This window comes from Spodoptera frugiperda, chromosome 28 (assembly GCF_023101765.2).
Source record: "Spodoptera frugiperda isolate SF20-4 chromosome 28, AGI-APGP_CSIRO_Sfru_2.0, whole genome shotgun sequence".
In the NCBI taxonomy this organism is placed as follows: domain Eukaryota; kingdom Metazoa; phylum Arthropoda; class Insecta; order Lepidoptera; family Noctuidae; genus Spodoptera; species Spodoptera frugiperda.
In genome coordinates, this window is record NC_064239.1 from 62,554 (window position 1) to 86,622 (window position 24,069).

General features: G+C 43.8%; 4 protein-coding genes across 5 annotated transcripts; 2 read left to right on the top strand and 2 right to left on the bottom strand.

Moving 5' to 3' along the window:
- The first annotated feature begins 918 nt into the window (after positions 1–918).
- LOC126912675 (uncharacterized) lies at positions 919–7,590 on the top strand. Its single transcript, XM_050705943.1, has 10 exons — positions 919–1,519; positions 4,121–4,290; positions 4,963–5,105; positions 5,214–5,392; positions 5,463–5,652; positions 6,041–6,175; positions 6,383–6,462; positions 6,554–6,721; positions 7,120–7,273; positions 7,358–7,590. The coding sequence occupies exons 1-10, from the start codon at positions 1,277–1,279 to the stop codon at positions 7,489–7,491; spliced, it is 1,596 nt and encodes a 531-aa protein (XP_050561900.1). The 5' UTR covers positions 919–1,276; the 3' UTR covers positions 7,492–7,590.
- Positions 7,591–8,262: 672 nt separating this feature from the next.
- Positions 8,263–17,825, bottom strand: LOC126912672 (blastoderm-specific protein 25D-like). 2 transcript variants are annotated; one of them, XM_050705939.1, is made up of 4 exons: positions 17,553–17,825; positions 12,880–14,421; positions 10,496–10,839; positions 8,263–10,419 (listed from the first exon to the last, which is right to left on the bottom strand). In XM_050705939.1, exons 1-4 carry the CDS (start codon positions 17,601–17,603, stop codon positions 9,906–9,908), a joined length of 2,451 nt encoding a protein of 816 aa, XP_050561896.1. In that variant the 5' UTR covers positions 17,604–17,825; the 3' UTR covers positions 8,263–9,905. The 2 variants fall into 2 exon arrangements, with proteins under 2 accessions (XP_050561896.1, XP_050561895.1); XM_050705938.1 differs by lacking the exon at positions 17,553–17,825 and having other exon boundaries at positions 12,880–15,193.
- Positions 15,764–18,634, top strand: LOC126912676 (chitinase-3-like protein 1). Its single transcript, XM_050705944.1, has 2 exons — positions 15,764–16,020; positions 16,098–18,634. The coding sequence occupies exons 1-2, from the start codon at positions 16,008–16,010 to the stop codon at positions 17,474–17,476; spliced, it is 1,392 nt and encodes a 463-aa protein (XP_050561901.1). The 5' UTR covers positions 15,764–16,007; the 3' UTR covers positions 17,477–18,634.
- Positions 18,635–18,918: 284 nt separating this feature from the next.
- Positions 18,919–23,444, bottom strand: LOC126912682 (uncharacterized). Its single transcript, XM_050705966.1, has one exon. The coding sequence runs from the start codon at positions 23,296–23,298 to the stop codon at positions 22,765–22,767; it is 534 nt and encodes a 177-aa protein (XP_050561923.1). The 5' UTR covers positions 23,299–23,444; the 3' UTR covers positions 18,919–22,764.
- Between the last annotated feature and the right edge of the window lie 625 nt (positions 23,445–24,069).

Consider the following 24,069-nt stretch of genomic DNA (forward strand, 5'->3'; position numbering starts at 1 on the left):
TTGGTGCACGGTACGCGGACTGGACGGACCATATTCAATCCATGCATATCGCGTCAAAAACATTATGTGCAGCTGATCCAACACTTTGCAGAAGACTAGCTATTCCGCTGCCATATTGCTCATGTCCGATATGCTAACGTGAAGTGGAGTGCTGGTCGTGTGGTGCGAGTACTGGAAGTGGTTTCGCCCGGCACGAGGCCAGGGTATGTCAACCAGCGAAGGTCTGGAAGATGAGATCGGGACATTGAATGATGATTAGAAGACTAATGATTGTTCGAGGTCGATTGCAGACATAAATACAGGGTGTTTGGCGCTTGGACCGACATAATCATTTCAACGATCTGGGAGGTCATTAGCTAGCTTATTACAGATAGACCCTTCATTCAATTTATAAGTTACAAGTTACAACAGTTCAAACTTGCAAGAAATGTTTGAAACCAAACAAAGATGTATATTTACATTTAAAAGACCAGAATATACTCAGAGCACACACACTACAATACAACACAATTTTGGAACATTACACCCACAAACAAAAAAGTTATTTTGGGTTGAAGGAAACGTTTTTGGGTATATTTTTAATTTTGAATAAGAACAATCATTGTCACCTGCCGGGACATTTAGGACGAATGGTTTATGGGTAAAGCTAGTTAATGACCTGTAAATTCCCTGCAAACATGGTGTCGGTCGGTGCGCCATACACCCTGATAGCGACTTTACTACGGTCGTGCTAAACTTTCGTTGAACATTTCATTCAACGACTTGTCGAGTTATCCTTTAGTCATTCAATCAAATAAGTTATGTTATGTTATGTTAGTTATGTTTTATGTTCATACAGATATTTGGTTTTTATTTTTAAATTTATAAGTACTGCATTTATCGTATTAGGTGTGCCTGTAAAGATAGATGTATTTAAGGTTAAGATAAATAAATAACGGATTACACCGGAACACCGCGACATGTTCACCGTAATCATACGCGAGGTTCAAGATTGTGCGCAGTGCGCAGGCGCGAACGTATCGACCGGGAGGCCGACGGAGGCGCTCCATGTGAGTTCACTTTGACTTCCGCGGCTGGACCCGCCGTGTATAATTGTACAATATTTAGCAATCAGCGCCGCGGATACGTAGCGAGGTGTCACCGCCGGCTTAGGACAGCCACAATCCACATAGATGGACGGCGGGGACACGGCCACCCGTACACTTGATCTAAGAATACGTAAAGTGAAGATCCGCGAGTGTTTCCACGACAGAGAGTGAGGAGTGTGGAGTGCGGCATGCGGCTGCGACTGTGGTCGTGGTGGGCGGCGCTGGTGCTGGGCGCGGTGCGGGCGCGCGAGCTGGACCCGGCCGCCTGCGCGTCGCGCTTCGACGTGCAGCGCGACAAGATCATCCGCACGGAGGAGTCGCGCGACATGGGCGCGCGCTACCTCTCCGAGCTCGACGTGGGCGCGCGCTCCGAGTGCTTGCGGCTCTGCTGCGAGACCGACGCTTGCGACGTATTCGTCTATGAGGAAAAGGTATTCTGCATTACCAGTTCCCACTTTTATTACCTACATAATATTCATGTTCTTTAAAAACAAATCAACTTGTGCCTACCATACCAAATAAGTACCAAGTCCCGGGACGTGACTCCTACCTAGTAACACCTAGTAAGTCTTTGTGAAGTAAGGGACGTGATCACGTGCCTTGGTGATTTCGTCTCTTACTTCACAAAAACTTACTAGGTAGTCACAGACATTTCTGAAATAATCGGGCAGTTTTCGACTAAGCAGTCGTAAGTCATGGTGTATCTATAGAGAATACAATCCCGAGCATGTTTTTCAATCCCGGGATTACGGGATTTTAAATATGAATCCCGGGATCCCGGGGCTATCCCGGGATTAGACTTTGTGGTTTCTAATTGGGCTCAAATGAAAACAGAACTTGAGTTGTTTAAAAAAAATGATTTTAATATCGTTGCACAATATAAATCACATCACAACACAATACAGTACGAAACGAAAATTGACAAAACAATCAAAATACTTTTGCAAGAAATTTAAAAGACAACACAACAAAACTAATTAGAATTTCGAATATACAATCGCAGGAATATCAAAGCATCCAACGTTTCACTTCCAAACCTGCTTCGTAGTTTATTGCCAATATAAGCAGCAGCTGAAAACGCTCGCTCAGGTTCTACGCTGGTTGGAGGAATAGACATTAGATATTTATTTGCTATTTCTAAGTGATATCCACGAGTTCCTCCATTTTCGAACAGGCTCATTTCACGTCTAATACTATTTGCCAACCCTGATTCATTTTGTATTTGTACTTTAGGATCTGGGGAATTCATACTCTTATCAATTTCCAGCTGTAACTTTTCCTTTAATGTCAATCCTAAAAATCCCGAGATTAGCCAAGTACAGTCCCGGGATTTTCGGGACAAGAAAACGGCCGGGATCCCGGGATCCCGAGATTCGGGATCCCGGGATTGTATTCTCTATGTATCTATCTAGCCAAATTACAATATTTATTCAAAATGTAATAACAGAGTCAAATCTCAAATTTTAAAACAGCTTTAGCCTCTAACAGCTTTAGCCCCTGGTCGACGTATCTCGTGACCAGAGGGTTATTCCTCGGGCAGAGGTTGAGCTTTGCCACATTAGCCACACAAGCATAGGTACTACGTGGCAAAGGCAATGCTGCCATTCTGCCAGCCTCCTGCTGGGTACTTTCGTACTTTCCCTGTTGACGGCGATGCGATTATTTTGTATCCTTATTATTATTTTATTACATGTGTTCGCTTCCATTCACGGGACCACCGGGTCCCGGACCTTTGGAACGCGTACGAGGAGCCGCGGCCTAAACTTTGGAACGAGCGCCTAGCTTTACTGACAGACAGACTGCCGGACAATTCAATTTGACGTTTCAAATGTGCCTTATTTAGGATTAATTGAAATAAATGCCTTGACTTTGAAATGGGACGGCAGCCATTTACTTAGTTATTTTTAGTTTTCTTTCATTAAGTATAATTTCTTTGTCAGTTTTTACATTTTATAGTTTTGGATGTAAATATCATGTTACAAAAAGGATAACTTTCTATTTTGTCCATTGTAATTTTGTGAGAAGCGTTTTGTTCAGATTTAGATATAAAACTGTGCGCCAGACATCCCCCCCCCCTGCTTCCAACCAAAAACTTTGTGTTTGGTTTCAATCATCAGCGTTTTTCCATCTACTTCTGTATTAGGAATTGCTACTTCAGTGGAAGTCAGAAACAGATGACGAGAGTTGAACATAGGGCAACCTTTTTAGTACTTGTAAATGTGTAAAATCTTCACTTCCCACTACCTAGCAACTAAATAGAAGCATGACTGAGGGTATTCCCTAATCTTTTAACCAACATTAAATAACGAATTGTATATTATTTTATACATTGAAAAAAAATAGTAGTAGGTACTACTAGATAAACACCGAACCCAAAAATGTGATTGAAAAAATATTTGTCTGTTAGTCCGATTACAATGAAACTTGTTATAATTTATAGGTAGGTACTTGAATACGCTGCTACGCTGTGTTATCACACTGCGTACTTTTTATCCCGAAAAAGTATATCTATACACTAAAACAATGTTGTGCATTTAAATTTATTATTATGTAATATATGACTGGTTGTCCTAATAAATAAATAAATAAATAATTAATTGTGCGGCTCGATACCAAGACAAGATTACTATACTAAACGCAAATATAAACTTGTCGAATGTTGGGTTACCCGCAGTCGACCATACGCTGTAACAGAAGGGCCGATGGTCGAAGTTAGCTTGAAGCGCCCGCGATACACGCATGGCGCGGGACTGGCGGGACGCAGCAACGGGATCTTACTAACCAACTAATAATGTAAACGCGAAAGTTTGTCTGTTTGTAAATTTGGAACAGGGGTAGATTATGATCCGTATAATATGTTTTTAGCCCACGGCAACGCGGGCAAAGCTGCTAGCAGTCTAGCAGAAGCTAGTAGTTACCTAAATAATATATTTTGATCAACTTGAGATGTTGAGCTTCCTTGCCGTTTGTTCACCAGTGACACTTGCAGCGTTGCAGCGACTCGAATATGAAACGTAAGCGAATGTGCGCAGGGCCCCGGCAGCTGCTACCTGTTCAACTGCGGGCCGCCCGAGGACTTCCGCTGCAAGTTCACGGCGCACAGCAACTTCAGCAGCGGCGTGCTGGCCATCAGCCGGCGGCTGGCCGAGCTGCAGGACCAGGAGCGCCTCGCGCACCACGAGCAGGAGCTCGCCAACCTCAGGTCTCTGCACTACTGCACCTACTCACTCCGGAATGCTATAGGATAGGAAGGCCTCAGAGATATCCTTAGGTTGGGTTTTAGAAGTACATTGCAACTATTCGTTGTTTTTTCTGGAAACCCTTTTCTTTTGTTCTCCTCTAATAATATCTTCTGATTTATTTCGTTGCGGGATTCAAGACAGTTATTTATTTCCCTGGGACGCGCCGGGCTTCAATGTTCCGGTGTTTTCATGGTTGTATCTACTGTGGAGCCTGGCTTACAGGAGTTGCAGCGGTGTGGGAGGTTGTGGCGGGCTTGTCCCATAAAAAAACCCCTTCACAGGAGTTACATTGGGACATTGGGCGGGGGATGGGATTGGACTTTCTGCAAATGTCCTCACACGACGAACCACAACATAAACGTAGTATCTAGCCGCGGCAGCCATCACTCCAGTCGAGCGAGTATAGATAGGAACGAATTTTTGTGGCGAAACAATGCCAAAAGAATATTTCATATGGGACGTAATTTTACCAATAATATAACTGTGTCTTGTTATAAAATGATACGTAAACCGTCATCTCGAATGCAGATAAATTGAGAATAATTTTAGCTTAAATATGTTAGAATGCCTATATATAAATGAAACCACCAACTGTCACAGAGGTGTCATGTGTGCACGGTGTGTGCCTGCAGGAGCGGTGGCAGCAGCAGCACGGCTCGCACGACACCGGGCAGCACGGCGCCCCCCGCCCCCGCGCCCCCGCCGCCGCGCCCTGTGCCCTCTGCGCCACGCCCCACGCCGCCTCATGAAGCAGAGCCTCCGTCCAGTGTCATACGTGGGTATCTTTTACAAATACCGATTCACTCCTCTTCTATCTCTATCACATCTTGATTCCTGGTCTCCCCGTTTCATGGAACTGATCTGTCGTGAGACGTGGTTCCAGCGTCGCGGTGCAGTCGGTACCAGTTCGCGTGTCGGCGCGGCGGCGAGTGTATCGCCGTGTACAACGCGTGCGACGGCGTGCCGCAGTGCGCGGACGGCTCTGACGAAGCGCCCGAGCTCGGCTGTCCGCCTCCCGCGCCCCGCGCCCCGCCTTCAACCACACACAAGCCGCTGCACCAGGTACGTAGTGCTGGAGAGATCACCGTGAGTGCTGTGTGAGAGCTGACTGCTGACGGCACGGGTGTTGCAGGAGCGGTTGGCAGCAGAATCGGCGCTGGCGGGGGAGAACGCGGCGGCCGGGGAAAGTGCACTGGCCGGGGAGGGCGTGCTGGCCGGGGAGGGAGTGCCCGCCGGGGAGGGCATGCCGGCCGGGGGCGGCGCGCTGCCCGAGCGTTGGCCACATCGTCTGGCGCAGGCGCAGCCGCCGCGCCGCTATAGCGGTATGTCAAATTCACATAGCATAGTGCCAATGCGCCACTTAGTAAAAGTGTAGCCTCTTATACGCCAATCTTCGGATGCGGCACAATTCATAGTGAAGTAGATTTTGGTTCACAAATTATACAATGCTATATTGTTCACCAATTGGGAGTGATTCTTTTGCCTCATATCTACTTATTGGGCACAATACGGACTGCTTACTATGAGCTGAAAAAACCCAGCGAATCGAGTAAATAATACAGTCAATGAGCGTGGGCAATAGGTGTCTTCAAGTATAAACTTTGTAGTGTATCGTAGATCTCCATAGAGGACGTAGGTCTCCATATTGCATCGGTTGCGTCATGCATGCGAGTAAGGCGCTAGCAATAGTACCTACTAATGGTTGTGTAGAGGCGGGGGCGAGCTCGCACATCTTCAGCCACAAGGGCGGGCTGCTGCAGGAGCCGGAGGGCGGCGCTCAGTTCCCGGCGTTCGAGCCACCCTGGCCGCGTCGCGCTTGGCCACCCGCACCGCCGCAGCCCAACGGTAAGCCATACCCTACTACACTAAACTCCTCACACTACCATCGATCACCATTCACCACACCATCACATAGCATAGTGCCAGTCGATGCAGTACAACATGTAGTGTCGTGAGTTCGAATGCCGTGCGAACAATCTAAGTACGTTGATGGAATTGTAAAGTTTAACTTGATTACCGATGCACGATGATCAGGAGCGCGTGGTGTTGCAGGCGCAGAGGGCGCGTGGGGCGGCGCGTACTGGCCCGAGCCCGACCCGCGCCGCGCCTGGCCCGTGCCGCGCGCAGACCAGGTCAGTACGTCACTGAACGACATTTGTATTCGACACTCAGTGGTAATCATATCAGTATATCACTAATCACGTATAATAAACATGGTTCCAGGAGATCCCGGTGTACATTCCTCCGAAGACGATGCCTGAGATTCCGGTGGTGTACTCGAGTCAGCAACAGACGCTGCGCGACAGCCCCAAGAAAGGCTTCGAGCTGGTGAGCAAGGAGAGCACGGAGCCACCGCCCGCGCCCCGCCCCGCGCCGCCACCCGCGCCCAAGGTAGCAATACTTTCACCGTCGCCGTAGATTCATGGCGACCGGCACGTCTCCGGGGAACACCAGGGTTCCGCTATAATTGATAAAAAAAAGTGTAAAAGCCCCAGTACATTATGGCCTGTGATGAGCCATGCTTTACAATGCACAGCTGTAGGCCACGGTCACGTTCACCGTTCACCAAAAACCGACAACATTCCGCTTTCGCGCCACGACTAACAATTGTACTACATACCACTACATACCAATAACCCCTGTACACAATGGTGATCGCCTGAAGTGGGCCAGCAACAGCATACACTAGTGTGTACTAGGGCCCACCTGCCCTTAACAAGTGTGGAGGGTGGACGCCCCCGGCGGATTCGACAGGCACCTAAATACGTCATTGTCTGTGTTGTGTGTAGCCGGTGCAGGCGAACAAGTCCACCGAGAACTCCGACAAGAAGGAGTCGTCTGTGGCGGCGCACGTGCACTACCCGGCCGACGAGCACGGCGAGCACGACGAGCACGACGGGCTCAGCGAGCACCCCCCCGCCGCCATGATGCTGCTCGTACTAGGTGAGTGCTGGCTGGCCCCGTGCCCGACCGCTGGGCGCCGGCGCGGTGTGTCGCCGCCACTGACGGGTGTGTGTGTGTGTGCAGGCCTGTTCATGCTGACGGCGATCCTGGGCATGTTGACGTGCCGGGCGCGCGCCGCGATGCGCCGCCGCCGCGGGCGCGGGAAGTCTCCGTTCGCGCATGACGCGGATTACCTCGTCAATGGCATGTACTTGTAGCGCCGAGCCACGCTCATACAATATCATATACTAATTATATCTATTTTTAGTTTTGTGTAGATTAACATTTCTAAAATAAAGTATCTATATTTTTATTAATACCTTTTTTATTGTCAGTTTCAATCCCAGGCGCAGCGACTGAGTTAGCTACTGGCTGCTGTGTAACTCTGTCTATGATTCAAATAACAAACATTATTTATTGTTGATAACCTACTACCCCTACACTACCTATCTGGGTGTGGTGGTGGGTGTGTGTATCTGGTGGTCTATGTGTGCTTGTAATTCGTAAATGCATTCACAACACAAGAAAAAATAAGTAGGTAGTAGGGAGATAGGTATTGTACTCAAAATGTCCAGTCAATTTCTTAAAAGCTCAAATACAGTTGAACTATCGAACCGAGCCGTCACTTTTGTCAGCATACACTTGGTTGCACGTCGCACGAAGTGGACACCAGTTAGGGTAAGCCGTGTGTACAAGCCAATTTGCCAGGAAGTTGATGTCGATCTTTTTAACTCCAGCGTGTCTACATTTAAGAAAACTCTCTGTAACCACTTTTTCGGCAACCTAACCTTTGCATTGTATACGAACCTAATTATATTAAGACATCTGTCTACTAGTATTTATTTATTATGTTTGTACTACTATCTGTGAAAACTTTTAATTGGCCATAGTCATTAACAAGTGAGCTAGTGTGTTGGCCTAGCTGTAAGTTTTCTGGAAAAAATAAAATAAATAGTTTATAGCGTAAGGATAAAGCAATAAAACACAAGTTTGATTAACATTTTAATAATCACATAATAATAATATTCTGATATTCATATTTATACAAGTGAGCCGGGTACTCGGACCAGCGCACGTCAGATCATTCAATCGGCGAGCGGCGCCGCGCGGCCATGCAGTGCGCTCGATGCACGCGTGTTTACGTCATGCATGGTTGACAATCAGTAAATGCTTTCAAATACATTCAAAAGTATATTCTGTCTTGGTGCGATTAGGAAGTATGACGATGACACTACCCATGGAACAAATAGAATTTATTATGTGCATGACATAATACGTGGTGTCAGCTGTCAGTGCGATCATTATCAGACACATTCACTTGACTAAATGAGCTCGGTGCATGCATGATGCAATCAACTATCCATTTGAGTGCTGCACGCTGGTGGGTAGGCACTGGTGCACTGGTACACTGGTACACTGGTACACTGGTACACTGGTACACTGGTACACTGGTGCACTGGTACACTGGTACACTGGTGCACTGGTACACTGGTACACTGGTACACTGGTACACTGGTGCACTGGTACACTGGTACACTGGTACACTGGTACACTGGTGCACTGGTACACTGGTATACTGGTACACTGGTACACTGGTGCACTGGTACACTGGTACACTGGTACACTGGTGCACTGGTACACTGGTACACTGGTACACTGGTACACTGGTACACTGGTACACTGGTACACTGGTACACTGGTACACTGGTGCACTGGTACACTGGTACACTGGTACACTGGTACTGTATGTTCAACGGACGTCCTCGTACCACCGCCACTAGTTGGAACACTGAGTGCCTGTTTGGGTCCACGAACATTTGTTTGCTTATATAATAAGAAGGTATAATTTCATTATAAGACCTAGCCTAGCTTAAATAGTTAACGCATTATTTGGGATCACATTTTAGCTTAGGCACTGTATCAGCGCTGTCGGCGTGTAACTAAGCATACGTATCTACTGAGGTGTGACAGCACACGCTGCGCATTCAGTTAATTACCACAAGTGCAGTCCATTGAATGCCCGCTCCAGTAGTACTCCGTCCGCTCTGTACTACGCTACATGTTACTGCCGTACGTTGCACTGGACTTGCTACTCGCGTCACTTACTGAAGCTCGTCAAGGCACTTCGACCAATGAACTACGCGTCACTGGTTACAGACGAGTCGCGGCCGGGACCGCGCCCCGCCAACATGCGGTCTGCGCGCTCTTGTTCACATCGTAATCATAATAATAATCAGTTCGTTAGAACAACCGTTTTATAGTTTATGTACAAACATCCATCTCTGTTCGATTCGAAAGAGGTGTAACTTATATAATATATATATCATCTCTGCATTCCAATAACAATAACATTAAATAAATTAAACTCATTAAAATATTAATAAGGAAGGTTAAGCAACCTTCGGTTCCCAGGAATATTGCAAGTATTAAGCCTTGTTTCGGAATGGATACCAACACAATGTACTCTCCATAGTTTTGTCTTATAACACCCGAACCGAGCAAATTATGTAGCGAGCTTAACAAAATAATGTTAAACTCTTACAAGAGCTATTTAACAAACCACGTGTAGATACGTAAATGCATTGATAGTAATCGTTCGTGTGTGGAGCACCCCCTGCGACAGGGCGCGCGGTCACAGCGGGCGGCGGTGCGCCAGCTGGCAGTTCTCGACGTACAGGTCCTTGACCAGCACGTCGGCCGCCGCCAGCCGCGCCGCCAGCCGCCGCGCCCCCGCCTCCGCCCGCGCCAGCCGCGCGCGCAGCTCGCGCACCTCGCCGGGGGCGCGGGGGCGCGGCCGGGGCGCGCGCCGCCGCTCGGCCGCCGCCAGGCGCTCGGCCATGCGCGCCAGCTCGGCGCCGCGCGCGCTGAGCTCGGCCTCCTTGTCGCGGCGGTAGCGCGCGAACTCCTCCTCTAGGTCCGTGAACTGCGCCTCGAGGCTGTGGCGCTCGTCGATGGTGGGCAGCGCGGCGGCGGGCGCGAACTGTCGCTCGTACTCCGCGATCTTGGCGACCAGCTCGCCCAGGCGCTCGTCCCCCAGCCGCTGCTCCTCGCTGAACAACTCACGCTCCTCCTCCAGCTTGTTGCTCCAGTACTCCTCGCACTTGTCGTACTCCGCTTTCATCTGCTCGAGACTAGCTTCCAGGTCCCTGGAAATATGTAGGTTTCAATGTTACTAAACATTATCGCACGAAATGTTGTCTTCAGAATATGTAGGTGACTCACTTCACGAGGTTGGTGAGTTTCTTCTTTTCCTCATCGTGTCGGCGCTCGGCGTCGAGTAAGTCCCGGCGCAGCGCGTCCGCGTCGGCGTCAGGCTGGCGGTCGGTCTGCGCGGCGCGGTGGCAGGGCTGCGCGCTGCAGATGAGCGTGTCGCTGAGGTCGGCGACGGTGGCGCGCAGCCCGCGCACGGCGGCGGCGGTGGCGGCGCAGTGCGCGCAGGCCGCGCCGTCGCCGGCGCCGGGGGCCAGCGCCAGCACGCTGTCAAACATCTCTCCGAGTTTTCCTATTGCTTCCACATGGCTCAGTATCCTGTTCTGCTCTATACTCACAGGTGAAGAATCACATTCCTGCAAGTAAAGGTTTTGTATGCTTCAAAAAATAAAGTTTAAAAAATCACATTTATTTTGTATTTTATTTTAACATTTAGTATACAGTTCCGGAGATTAGCGAGTTGAAACAAATAAACAAACCGATTCATCAGCTTCATGTTCAGTAATACAGATAATAACAGAGTTTGTTTGTTTGTCTGCAACTACTGCTTCGAAAGAAATATGTAATTATGGTTGTTTGCGGACGGCGTCGTGTACGCAGTACACCGAGTACACGAACCCAATCAGTCATAATTTTAAATACCTACATTAGTTGTACAGTAGGTTACAGCAGGTAGGTTTTTCGACAGTAGTACAGGCTGCAAGCTGGACAGCTGAACCTTTATGGTTTAGTTCCATTATTATACAGTGAAACCTCGTTAAGTGAGACTTCAAGGGACCTTCAAATTGGTATCACTTATAGAGGTATTCCACTAACTCAATGTCTCAGATAATCAGGTATAAATAAACATTTGTCTCATTTACAGAGGGTTCCATTAATGGAGGTGAACATACGGGTTATTTCACATAAAGAGGTGTGATTCTTAAATAAAACAATGTGTTATGTGCACATTATAAATGAATAAGAATATTTAAGTAATTCAACAAACAAAACGATGTTGTCTCAGTTACTGAGGTTTATGCATTAAAATTCACTTGCTGTCTCAGTTATAGAGGTAACTAAGATGATAAATCGAAAGAACGAATCCCAGATAAAGAGGTTTGTTTGTCCCACTAATAGAGGTAATTCAGTGCCAATGTGTTGGGACCTCAGTATGAGTTCCAGTTGTGGAGGTTTCTCACTTATCCAGGTCCCACTTAACCAAGTTTCACTGTATTTAGTATTTAGTATAATTATAATAAGCTTAGTAAGAGGAAGCATGTTTTATTTTAAATGTTCTAAATACTAGCCATATTAGGATCTATGTATCAAGGCTCGGAACCGGTTTAAAAAATACCGGTTAATACCGGTTTATATCGGTTTTCCTCCGAACTTTTCTTAAGAACGTGAACATTAAAGAACTTTATTTTAACCTAAATTAACCGGTTTATTCGACGAGGGGCATGTCGGTACACGCGTTGAAATATTATTATTGAAATAAGCTGAACAGCGCGCGGCGTTTCTTTGATGTGCGTCGTATTAACCGGTTTTTATTGCTCTAAACCGGTTAATCCGAAAAAACCTTTATGAAAATACTGTTCCAAATACCGGTTTAAAAAAACCGGTTTCGCGAACGAAACCCAATGTAAAGGTTTTGCGTACAAGTACATAATAACGGTTTGAAAATTTAACCGGTATCCGAGCCTTGCTATGTATACTACTCGTAGTATTCGTATTGATACAGAAGTAAGAACATGAACCAAGTGGTCGTGTGGTGTCATGTAAAGGTAAGTGGGTGATACTCGAGTCGTCAGTAGGTACGTTGGTTGAGTAATGTCCTCAGTCAAAAAGAACACACAGCCAAAACTACTGGTCGTAGAGAGCTGAAATCCCCGGCCTATTTATATTTTAAACCACAGAACGTATTGGAGTGAAATTCGGTACAAAGATTGTTTGAAACCTTGGAAACGTCATAGAATCGTTTGGCCCAAAAGTCATAGAGTAGTTGAGCCCTAGGCGGGGCGAGGCGTATCAATAATAATTGTTTGAAACCCCTTATTTCTTCATCCAATAGCTTTTCCCGCCTTTACTCTCAAGCCTCAAAGAGGGGACTTATCAATGCCATAACAGTGAGCCCATGTTTGGGGGCCCTTACGATGACGTTAACTTTCCTAAAGTTGCGACCAACTTTTGTAATTTCTGAAATGAAATAAAAAATTGGGAAGTTTTTATTCCTTGCTTACGCACGAATTGATACGGCGCTAGTTACGCCCCTGATACGTTAAACACTTCCACATAGTAAAACATTGTAAAAAATATAAATTTTGTACACACAACAAATTATACTGTACTGTACAGTTATACCTGAACATGTATTTAATAATATACTTACTAATATCAGTTTTAATTAAACTTACCTCAGAATGTTCATGAGTGAAGAGTGAGTCCAGTTCAGTGGAGAGGTCCCCAGTGCGGGGCTCGGGCGGGCCGGGCGCGCGGCGCGTGCTGGCCTCTAGCGCGGCGCACAGCTCGTCGTTGCGGTCGCGCAGGCGCTGGTTGTCGCGCCGCAGCTCGCACAGCTGCTCCGCCAGCTCGCGCGGCACGTCGCTCGAACGCGCCGCCGCGCCCTGCTCCAGCGCCGCGCGCAGCTCGCCCGCCAGCCGTGCCCGCTCCCGCTCGGTCTCGCTGCAACGTTCCTCTGCAGCCGAGACGCGCGCTTCGAGCTCGTCGGCGCGCTCCCGCAGTCCAGTCATGTCACCCCGCAAGCGCGCCTCCAAGTCGGCGCGTCTCGCGACCTCCGCTTCGAGCCGCGCTCGTGTGGCCGCAGCGCGCTCTCGCTCGGCCGCATGTTCCGTGGCGGCCTGGCGCATGGCTTCAGCATGACGCGCCTCTGCTCGACGGAGGCTCGCTTTCAATTCGGCTTCGATACGAGCGTGACTTTCATCGACTTCTTGTGCCAGTAGCCTGGCGTGCCTGTTAGCCTCGGCTACGTCACCTCGCAGCTTATCTCTCTCGGCAGTAGTCACATCTACGCGACGTCGCGCCAGCTCTAGTCGCAGTCGGCTTAGTGTGAGCGCAGCCAAAAGTAAAAGCGTGCGAGCATCCCGCGGCTCGTCAGTCGGTTCACTGAGAGCCCGTAACTCGTCATCCAGGGCACGTTCGAGCTCAGGTAAGTTCAATGCCATTGCGCCAAAGCCAAGCTCAGTAAGTAAGCGATGGGGTTGCTGCACCCCAGCTCGCTCCCAAGCCTCCAGGACAAGCTCACTGGGTAATCCAGATGAGGCTTCATCATGGGCCACATCAGCAATAGTGTCTGGGATTGTTGCTGTAGGCGGCACGTCACGTGAAGCCTCTTCCATAGTGGTTGTGAGTTCTGCATTAAGACGGTCAAAAAACTCACCTACAGTAGTATCTGTAGTGTTATTAAATATCCGTTCTATAAGCTGTTGGTCGATAGCGTCCATGTTTAAATCACGACACAAGGCGAAAGCTTCATCACGGTCAATACGCCGATCGTGTTCAAACACATTTGCAGCAGAAGCATCATGTGGTCCGCTATTTTCATTATCTCCCCGGGTCTCCATAGCAGATACACTTCTTCGGCATCTCATCCGTTGCTTTGCCTTCTTATCATCGGTGTCCAATCGAGAAGCTGAAGAGGAGCGTGGACTCGAAGGCTCGTCAGCTGCAGCTCCTGAACGAGTTGGCCTAGATCGACGACCATATTTTTTTGATCCAAATACAAATTTGGGAGCCACTTCTCGGCCAGAGGAATCGTCGTCACTGTGATGTGGAGCTGCATCAGTCGCAGCCTCTGACGGTGCAGATAGCGCGCGTACTGGCTCGCCTCCAGCGCCGCCGAGCACAGCAAGCAACCCGTTCCGGAACTGGGCGAAGGTGATGCGGCCGGAGCGCCGCTCGAATAGAGTATTCACGAGGGTCGTACCGCGATCCTCGAGCTGCAATGCGTCACAAAGCTTGTGAACTGCTGACCTGTCTAAGGCTTCCTCGTTATCTACGTCGAAGGTTTTGAACACAGAATACAGCTGTTTTTCATAGCGATTCATAGACGCGTCGTCCATGTCTACCAACCGGCTTTGAGGTTTGTAATGAACCTCCTACAATGATTGTCCAAACACACGCCTACATCAAATATTAGTTATAGTTATTACAACAATAATTAAACCTTGATTATCAACATCGCACGATGGAATCGTGACTGCTTTGTCATTGTCAATGTCAAATTGTCAAACTATCAAAGTTTTAACCTATGGTTTGAACACTGAACTGTCAAAGTCATAAATCATACAAAGTCGTAGACTAGGATTCTCAGTCTACGTCTACTTATACTCTTTGGTCTACGTACAAAGTTAAATGACTGAGTACGGCGGTTATAGTCAATGAAGCCTGAAATTGTGCACCTAATGTGTATAGCACACATATAGGTAGACATGTTCAATGTTCTAAATATAATAAGTTTATATTATGCTTTTTAAAACTGTGAAAACTGTAATGAATCCCGTAACCTCTGTGCTCCACAAGACTAAACAAAACAACACTTCCAAGTGATTAAGGACCAAGCGCTAATTCTTCTTTTGTTTTAATGTAGTAGTATCCGCATAACTGTAACAGTATACTGGAGCAAATAAATAGTGTACCAAATAAATGACACAAACCTACTGTAAAAAATGGTAAAAATCACCTAATTTGTTGCTGATTGCAAAATGTCTGCACTCGCAACAGGAAATTTCTAACTATGTAGGCATAGTCAATATCAAGACAAGACTAGAGTCTTGTGTCATTATTCTATTTAGACTATTTATTTACTTAATATACATGAGAGTTTGTTAGAACGCGTTAATTTCCAAAACCATTGATTCGATAGAAATTGATTTTTTCGTTCAGTAGTTTCAACTAAAGTTTAAATAAAAATAACATAATTATGTTGCCTGGTTGAGAAGAAAACTAGTTGGGTTTCACGTTGTTGTTTTAATCCAGAAAATTAATGTGGGATTACTAAACATCAAATTACGTGCTATAATAAGAAAAATACTATCAATAAATGCAGAACACCTTAAAATATAGTCACAATTTATGGACTGTACCTACTAAACCCGCTCGTCTACATGCCGACCAGTTAAATTGGCGTGGCGCTGGATACGCTAGGGAGCCACACTGGACTCGCCAAAAATAGAATTGCGATGTATTAAATTGAACTTAACCAAAAACTTATTACTTAATTGGCTTTTATCGTTCAAACTACATTAACGATTTTATTAATAAATGTCCCAGATTTTCTATTATTTCATGGTGACCACCAAAACCATAGACTACTGCGCAATTATTTTGTCTTTCGAAATATTTGTAATCTGTGATACTTTGTTGCCGTCAGCTGTAAATGACTGGGAATTTGTTTGTAGTGAAACAAGCCAAGTGATAAAAGCTATCTGTCAGAATTGTTTTTTGTAGTTATTTGTTTGTTTTCATTTTCCAAACATTATAATTTTGATACTTTGTCTTCTTCAAATAACGTTAAAAGTGAGCCATGAAATATAAAGGTACTGATTGCGTTGTGTTTTTGGATTAGTTACCGAATACAATTCTAAAATAATGGTGTTTTCTTAATTATTCACAGGTAACTTTATCATGCGGAGTTTTATTGAAGAAAAGAAATATAGAGTAAGGGATATTAAATATGATTACTTTGATAGTCAAATCACAAATACAAAAACAGAATATTGGTGCAGAGGATTAATTTTGACAAGCTGTTTCCTCTTTGCGTGCGCGTTAGCAGTTGTTTGTGTTGCTTTGTATCAACACAGAACGTGGCACAATAGTAATACCAGTGGAAATGTGCCGAGTAGAGTTGCAGAGAGAGTAATATCATGTTACTATAACATGCCCAGCGAGCATGCAACTGATCAATTGATGCCATCTGGTATTAATCCGAATTTGTGTACACACATAAACTTAGCCTTTGCTCAGGTAGCCAGTAATGAGATAAGACTTGACCCCTATCAATATCATACAATTGCCGAAGTGGTTAAACTCAAGCAAACAAATCCTGCACTAAAAATTCTGGTGTCTGTTGGAGGTGCTGGGACTGATAAAGGGTTTCCTGATATGGTATTAAATCACAAGTCAAGAAAGACTTTTATTAAGTCAGTGAAATACTTGTTGAGAAATTATTCCCTGGATGGGATAGACTTGGATTGGGAATTCCCAGCATTACATAATGCATTAGGTGGAGGTCGTGAGCGACAACACTTCTCACAGTTGCTTCGGGAAATTCGTATGGAATACATTAGAGAGAAAAGAGATTATCTTTTAACAGTAGCTGCCGCAGCTCCTGAGGCAATTGTTGACATTTCCTATGATGTTGACCAATTGAATCTGTATGTTGATTATGTGAATATCATGACATATGATTTCCACTTCTTCACTAAGTACACTCCATTCACTGGGCTGAATTCTCCCCTCTACCCGCGGAGCACAGAACAGCTGTATTTAGCCACATTGAATATTAACTACACCATACACATGTATTTGGACAAGGGACTCGATCGTAACAAAATAGTTGTGGGCATACCTACTTATGGTCATACATTCTCTTTGGTCAATGTTGATAACCACCAAGTTAGCAGCCCAGCCTCTGGCGTTGGATCCCTTGGATCTTTAGGGTTTATTAACTATCCAGATGTGTGTAGTTTTGTGACCAACACTGAGAATGTCACAATTACTAGAGACAATGAGGCCAAGGTCTCTTACTTGTATAAAAACAAAGAATGGGTATCATATGACGACCCTCAGAGTGTAATGGAGAAAGCAAAGTTTATAATTGAGAACAAGTTAGGGGGAGCCATGATATATTCACTGAATGCCGACGACTACAAGGGCGAATGTCGCGGCGCACTGACTCGCGCAGAGATCGGTGGCTTCCCGCTAGCTAAGACAGTGAGCAAAACATTGAAGAGTCATATTAGTAGCTCTGAGCAAAATGTCTCATTAGTTTGACGGCGCGGCGGGTAATCCATTACCAGTATTAAAATATTAGCACACATTCCTTTAGTAATTAGTTGTGGAAAGTTACCTGCTTCTTCCTTGTCACGTAAGTTATTTTGTACATGGTGCGGGTTTTCATAATTCGTGTGAAGTGGAGTTGGCGACATTAACTAAGAGACCGTGAGTTGGCGGGCAGCTGGTCGGCGATCGCCCACGCGGAAGGCGCGACAAGGCGCGAGGCCGCTCGGCCGGCGGCGGCGGGGCAGAGCGCGGCCGCGGCGGCACTGCGCACCGCGCGCCTGCTTCGCCAGCTCTGTGCTCATGCTCATCCATTCAGAACCGCACGCGCCGCATACATTATACTTGCTTCTAATTAACTTTTACAGTTGGAAAAATGGAAGACTTATATTGCTCGATTTACAATGAACTCTCCGCTCCAATGACCATGCGTAGGACGCAAGTAACACTTACTATACCCACTTGCATAGTGATAGGATACCTATCTGAGGTCGTTACTTCGTTAGTCACGGAAACTCAAGTCAACCAAAGTTCCTATTTCAAAAATTGTTTTGGTAGGTAGTACTATACCACCCACCTAATTGAGAAATGATGATAATTTTTAGTACATTATAAATTGTCAACAGTTTATCAAAAGACTAGATTGGTTGATGGTTGTTTGAAAAGCTGTTCAACGATATTTGGAGAGTAGGTAGGCGGAGATGAATAATTTTATCATTATGTGATTTAAAACAAAACCCAAGATCGATGTAAAATAAATCTTTGTAAAGAAACCATATAAGTAAGATGACAGTCTGAACTGAAAGTCTATAATGTTACGACAATTATTTTTAATTTTCAACAACTCGTACATACATGGAATAGCCGACCATAAAGAGAGCGTGGTGATACATATTATAATAAATATTTCTCTGTGGTTGTACGGGTTCTACACATTGCGTGTGTTTACAAATATTTCATTTCACCCATCGATCATGGCCTAAATAGATATGTCATACATGTTTGTAATTGATATTATTAAGTACATACCAAATGTACTACAATGTTTATTTTAACTAAATAACTACTACTATAACATGATTGTATATTTTTGTAATATAAAACCTGTTGTACATACTATATTTTAACGTAATAAATGTGTTAAGTACTTAATTTTCTTTAACATAAATTACTGATGTGACGTGAAGCTGTCGCCCCAATTATTATTCAGATCTTACCGAGTGCATATTGAGTATGGAGTACCTAGTGCAATGGAACTGGCATATAAACAATTTCTTTTTTTACTACAGTTAAGTTATAAATATTTTAAAATTTTCTGAAGATTTTATAGGTGCTTATGTAATGAACCGAAGTACCTACATACCTACTGTTGCCTGTCGGCAAGTCACCTTTTGATGTGAAATTGAGGAAGTCAGGAAAATAAATGAAAATACTAGTTAAAAATAGACAGGAAGCTCTTTAATATGGCACTACCTTAAAGTACCTATCTACGTACAATTCACAGAACATTGTCATCCAAGGCATCGATCGGTTCGTCTGCTGGACACCTAGCAGTGTGAAATTGGGATGAACACATGGTACCCGACAGGATTCGAATACTTATTTCGCCAAAAAACATGAAAGTACCTAACAATACCTGGCGATAAATAACGCACTGCACATAGACTTGTGGAGTTCGGGTGATTACTTATCAGGCTAAGCAGCTAGGTATTATTTCGACAAAACTTTTATTTTTCGACCTGTTTAAGATTCGAGGAGTATTAGACTAGTTATGACCAATATATACAATGTGATAGGCGTGGGACTTCTAACCCGTTAAGGCTGAGTACTACACCTAATTTTATCGACAAAAAAAATAATATGGGGGGTTGAACCCCTAATTGAAAATATTAAAAAATAGTGATTTTTTCGGTAAAAATAATTCACAAATGATTTTTTTTCTCACCAAAACATTATCAAACATATGAAAAAAGTAATGAATTAGTTAGCCAAGGTTATTAGCTACCGTTTGTCGTTTTTTTTTGTTTCTACGACTTATACAACCATTGATATAAAAAAGTAAAAAAAATATTAAAATAGCCATAACTTTTAGGGGAGGGGATTCGATCACTTCGACCCCCGACTTTTGTCGATAAAATTAGGTGTAGAACTCAGCCTTAACGGGTTAGAAGTCTCGCCCCTATCACATTGTAGATGGCCACTTGGCCGATTCTTTTCCAAAGGTGGATGTGCAATATTTATCGCCAGGTACAGTGATGCAATCAGCGGGAGAGGGCCGGCCGGCCGCGGCCCGGCTTTATAAGTCACTCTGTGGTGGTAGTTGGAACTTGTACAAATTACGTCTAACGATATGTTATTAAAAAAAAAACAAATGAAAAAGGTACCTATTAAATTATATGTTCAATATTATTATTGCTAACTTTGATAAATATACGTAGGTATATTTATTATGTATTCCAGAATTTCCACATCTTGCTATCTATTTATCTGTCCAGCGTACGATCCATATCAAACTTGAGTTTACTTTATATTAATAATCTAATATACAGTCTACAACACAATTCGATTATGATTAAGGTTTACAATAGTTAAATGAAATGAAAGCACCTAGGCACACTTATACTTAATATACCTACGTTGTGCAGTATGGGGTGATAGGTATGTTTGTTATATTGTACAATCTCGGTATGATAGTAAACTCGCTAGCTACTGCGCAAAGTAACGCGCGCGGGTTCGATTCTCGCGCAGGACACGAGTAGTTCTTTCAGGGTCTCGGTGTCTTGTATATGTGATTTTTTGTGTTTGTAAACTCATTGTTTCGCAAATCTTAGTTTGTAGCAAAGTTTTTAAAAAGGAAAACAATAATTATTATTAAATGAATAAGGAACTCCCATGAGCACTTTCACGAGATGCAGGAATCAAACCCGAGGCAAGTTGCAACCCATGCACAGCGCCAACCGTGACAATTTTTCGAGAGAGAGAGACATAATGACTCACTGTATAATAGTTATGCACGGCATTTAAAGCAATTTGTCGTCTTGACTTTGCGTGTATTCACATAGTGCAATTGCATAATAGCTTAAAACTATTGACTGCTTATCCTCAGATCTGTATTTAATAAAATTTTCCTTCAACTTATCATTACATTACCATCTACATAAATTAATGTTAAACTAAATCTCCCAGTGTGACTGTGGGTTCTTAAAACTATAATTTCACTTGCTATATAATCGAGAAAAGATTTATAAGTACCAACCTATAGTATTTATTTCGTGTACATACTATACTATACATAATAAAAATACATTTTTGCAGAGTTCACTATGTTCCTTCCTATTGAATATTTTCCTTATTAACCTTAAAAATCAAATGAAATGAAATCTGTTTAAATCTGGTTATAGTTATTTGATAGTTTTGAATTATGATGGTACCAGTTGTATACATATACAAATACATAAATAATTATTGACATATATGTTGATAAATACTTTGTGCAAATCAAGCAAAATACCTATGCATCTTAACCAAATGTGAAATTAATATAATTAAAACTTAAGTATGTACTAATAACTTGTAAAAAAGTACCTACATTTATTAATAGTTAATGTGACCACTGACACTATAAGGTGTTCCCTTCTGTGTGGTGTGATAATTCTCTGCTGTATTCTTACTATTGGGTACAAGTCGAAGTGTGTGTCTAGATTCCATAGTATTGAGATATTATACTAGAGTAGGAGATTTATTAGCAAAGTGAGCACTTTCTTGTAAGATATATGTATAGTACCATACACCCATACATTGCATACTCATGCCCACTGTGATTACAACATGATTAAGTTATAAAGCTGAATTGAAATAGATTATTATGTTAGACTTAGTGAAAATTCACTACTGAAATAAATGAATTATAGGTTACATCCATGAAGCAAGTACAATGAGGAGATGCCATAATGTTATTGTGCACAGTAAGTACTGAGACACAAAGAACAGCCTTGCCCAATGATGTAAGTAAAAATGTGTAGATAGGTTGTAAGTGCTCAGAAAGTGGCATATTAAAATGTAGGCAATTGGCACTGTTTTCTGTAGTATAGGACCGCTAGATGGAAAATAAAAGGGTGTGTTTTGTTACATTCCCCTGTCCCAATAAAGTGTCAACATTATGTTAAAGGGAAATCCAGTTATAACATCTCCTCGTATTCATGGTAGGATCTCATTGTTGGCTAAATGCTGATTTATACAATTATCTTCATAAATATAAAATAGTTAAAAGTAGCATGAAATTTAGGAATGTAAGTTTGTAATTAAATGACTAATGTCACACTTAGATAGCACAAGACACAACACTACATGTCACCAGTCACCAGGCTGTGAGACCACCCAGTACCAGTACCCACACACGCACGACTTACACTATCAAACTATTTACTACCTAACATTGTAGATTTCACACAAAATGTAAATTCACTTGTATCACAAACTATAGGTATATAATATATTCTATACTTTTCTATGCATATATGATAAAATTATGTATAATTATTGAGTATCTAAATATTAGGATATGGCAACTTAGCAACAACTTATTGTCTAGTGGAATACTCTATGAGCTAGTGGTGTGTGCTCACAACACTGCACCACATACCTGACCGCACGGCGCATGGTGATCACTACCCTTGTCCGCTGACACAGCATGGCACGGCTTTAGAAGCAACTCGAGGAGGGTACAGTAGTGATATGTGTCAAGTAATGCCAATGCAACTACATTATGTTTGGTGCTTGTGTTTGAGTAACACTGGCACAACATTTTGTTTACAAGTACAACTTGTGGGACAGTACACCATTTGCTTCTCAGAAAGCTTACAGATTACCCTCTTTACAAGCTTTATTTATATAAAACAAAATTGTACCTAAATCGCTTAGCTTGTTAAACCACCCTGAACCATTATTATCATCTACAGTCAAAGTACATAATATAAACTACCATCTATTCTAATTAGTCAATAAATCATAGCAGGACGGTTCTGACAACACATGTGATCAATGTATCATAAAAGCAGCAACATTTTGATATGTGTACTCCTACTCCATCACTTGTTCCACAGTAATACAAGACAAACAGTGACAGATGCTCGCCTCCTGACTGCCAAGTGTCCCAGTAGCATTTAATAAGGAAGATAAGGCTGAGTGCACTTTTTACACAGGGAAACCATTGAACAAAACCAGTTGATTGGGAGCCAAAGTAGTTACATACAACATAGGTGTGGAGTGTGAGGAGCAGAGTGTTACGTTTGCAGCCAGTGAAACATGAGACTGTGCACAGTGGAGTAGTCCAGCTCGGCATTGGGCGAGTTGAGCAGCTCGCGCAGGCTCAGCGGCGGGTCGCCCGTCAGCGGCGTGTCGGTGAGCTCGGCCGCCGACTGCGCCGAGTTATCGTCCGAAGCGCAGTCAGACGCGGCGGTGTGCTCCCGCCACTTGTCGTCGTAGCTGAGATCGCACAGTGTGGGTGGTTCATCACCGTCGCTATACTCTTCTTCGAGGGAGAGGGTGCGTGACTTGGACCGCGTCGGGTCACCGTCTGCACTGTCCCGTCCGCCACTGCTACCGCCTCCTTCATGCTGGCGACGAGCATTCTTCAATGCTCGGTATCGACGTGACCGTTCTCGCTGGAGTCTTCTTTTCCTCTCATCCGCCCGTTCTAATTCTTCGGGCGTTTTCTTTAACGAATTCTTTCCAAAAAAATATCGCATGAACGACTCGTCACAATTCCGTTTTGAAAGGTAATTGGCCATTAGTTTATAGTAATATTGATTATCCATATTGACAATATTCTCCAGAACGAGTTATTTCACTTTTTTTCCCACAAAACAATAAATTTATACAAGTAATTCAAGATTGCGAAATAAAAATAATGAGAACGCGACTATCACTCACTGACGTGACGTCACTATGTCATGTCCTGTCACTGACAACGTTTCGTTTATTCAGTTCTGAAGTAGAAAGTTGTTAGGTATTTGGTTTTTAATTATAATAGATAATAATATTATTTCAATTTTACACGCATAAATATAAACATATTATATTATATATATTTCGTTATTTTAATAGTTCATTGACCGGTGACACCAACTACAATGATCATGTTTTATTGTATATGTACTAAGTTTTTGGTGTCTGGTGTACCTAATCGACGAAGCATGCGGCCACTTGTGGCCTACAACTACAACAGACCACATCGTTTCGAAACACAAAACCTACACAATATGGACTTAAGTGTCGTATAGGTACCCGCGCGGCACGATATGTAGGTACCTAAAGCTGGGGCCACACTAATGGAACCACACCATTTGATTATGGCGATAATTGATGTTTGTACGAATATTTAAGGTTCATAATCGTTCATTTGGTTTCAAAATCAATGGCATATTCCATCAGCATAAGTGTTGGTATATTATTACGCTTCAGGCGCACCATGCTAATACATTCAGCTTCAGGGTTTATCTTTACGCAGTACGTAAATAAAGCCTGGGTAATATATCGATTGGTAGGATGGGTAGGTACCGAAGTATATTAATTAAGCTCCGTTGATA

Excerpts from the sequence above, each read along its gene's own strand:
- LOC126912682 (XM_050705966.1), bottom strand. The coding sequence starts at position 23,298 with ATGGATAATCAATATTACTATAAACTAATGGCCAATTACCTTTCAAAA.
- LOC126912672 (XM_050705938.1), bottom strand. The coding sequence starts at position 14,544 with ATGGACGACGCGTCTATGAATCGCTATGAAAAACAGCTGTATTCTGTG. Across the intron at positions 10,840-12,879 it reads TCACTCATGAACATTCTGAG|GAATGTGATTCTTCACCTGT; the intron begins GTAAGTTTAATT and ends CTTTACTTGCAG. Across the intron at positions 10,420-10,495 it reads AAACTCACCAACCTCGTGAA|GGACCTGGAAGCTAGTCTCG; the intron begins GTGAGTCACCTA and ends ACATATTTCCAG.
- LOC126912675 (XM_050705943.1), top strand. The coding sequence starts at position 1,277 with ATGCGGCTGCGACTGTGGTCGTGGTGGGCGGCGCTGGTGCTGGGCGCG. Across the intron at positions 1,520-4,120 it reads TATTCGTCTATGAGGAAAAG|GGCCCCGGCAGCTGCTACCT; the intron begins GTATTCTGCATT and ends GAATGTGCGCAG. Across the intron at positions 6,722-7,119 it reads CGCCGCCACCCGCGCCCAAG|CCGGTGCAGGCGAACAAGTC; the intron begins GTAGCAATACTT and ends TGTTGTGTGTAG.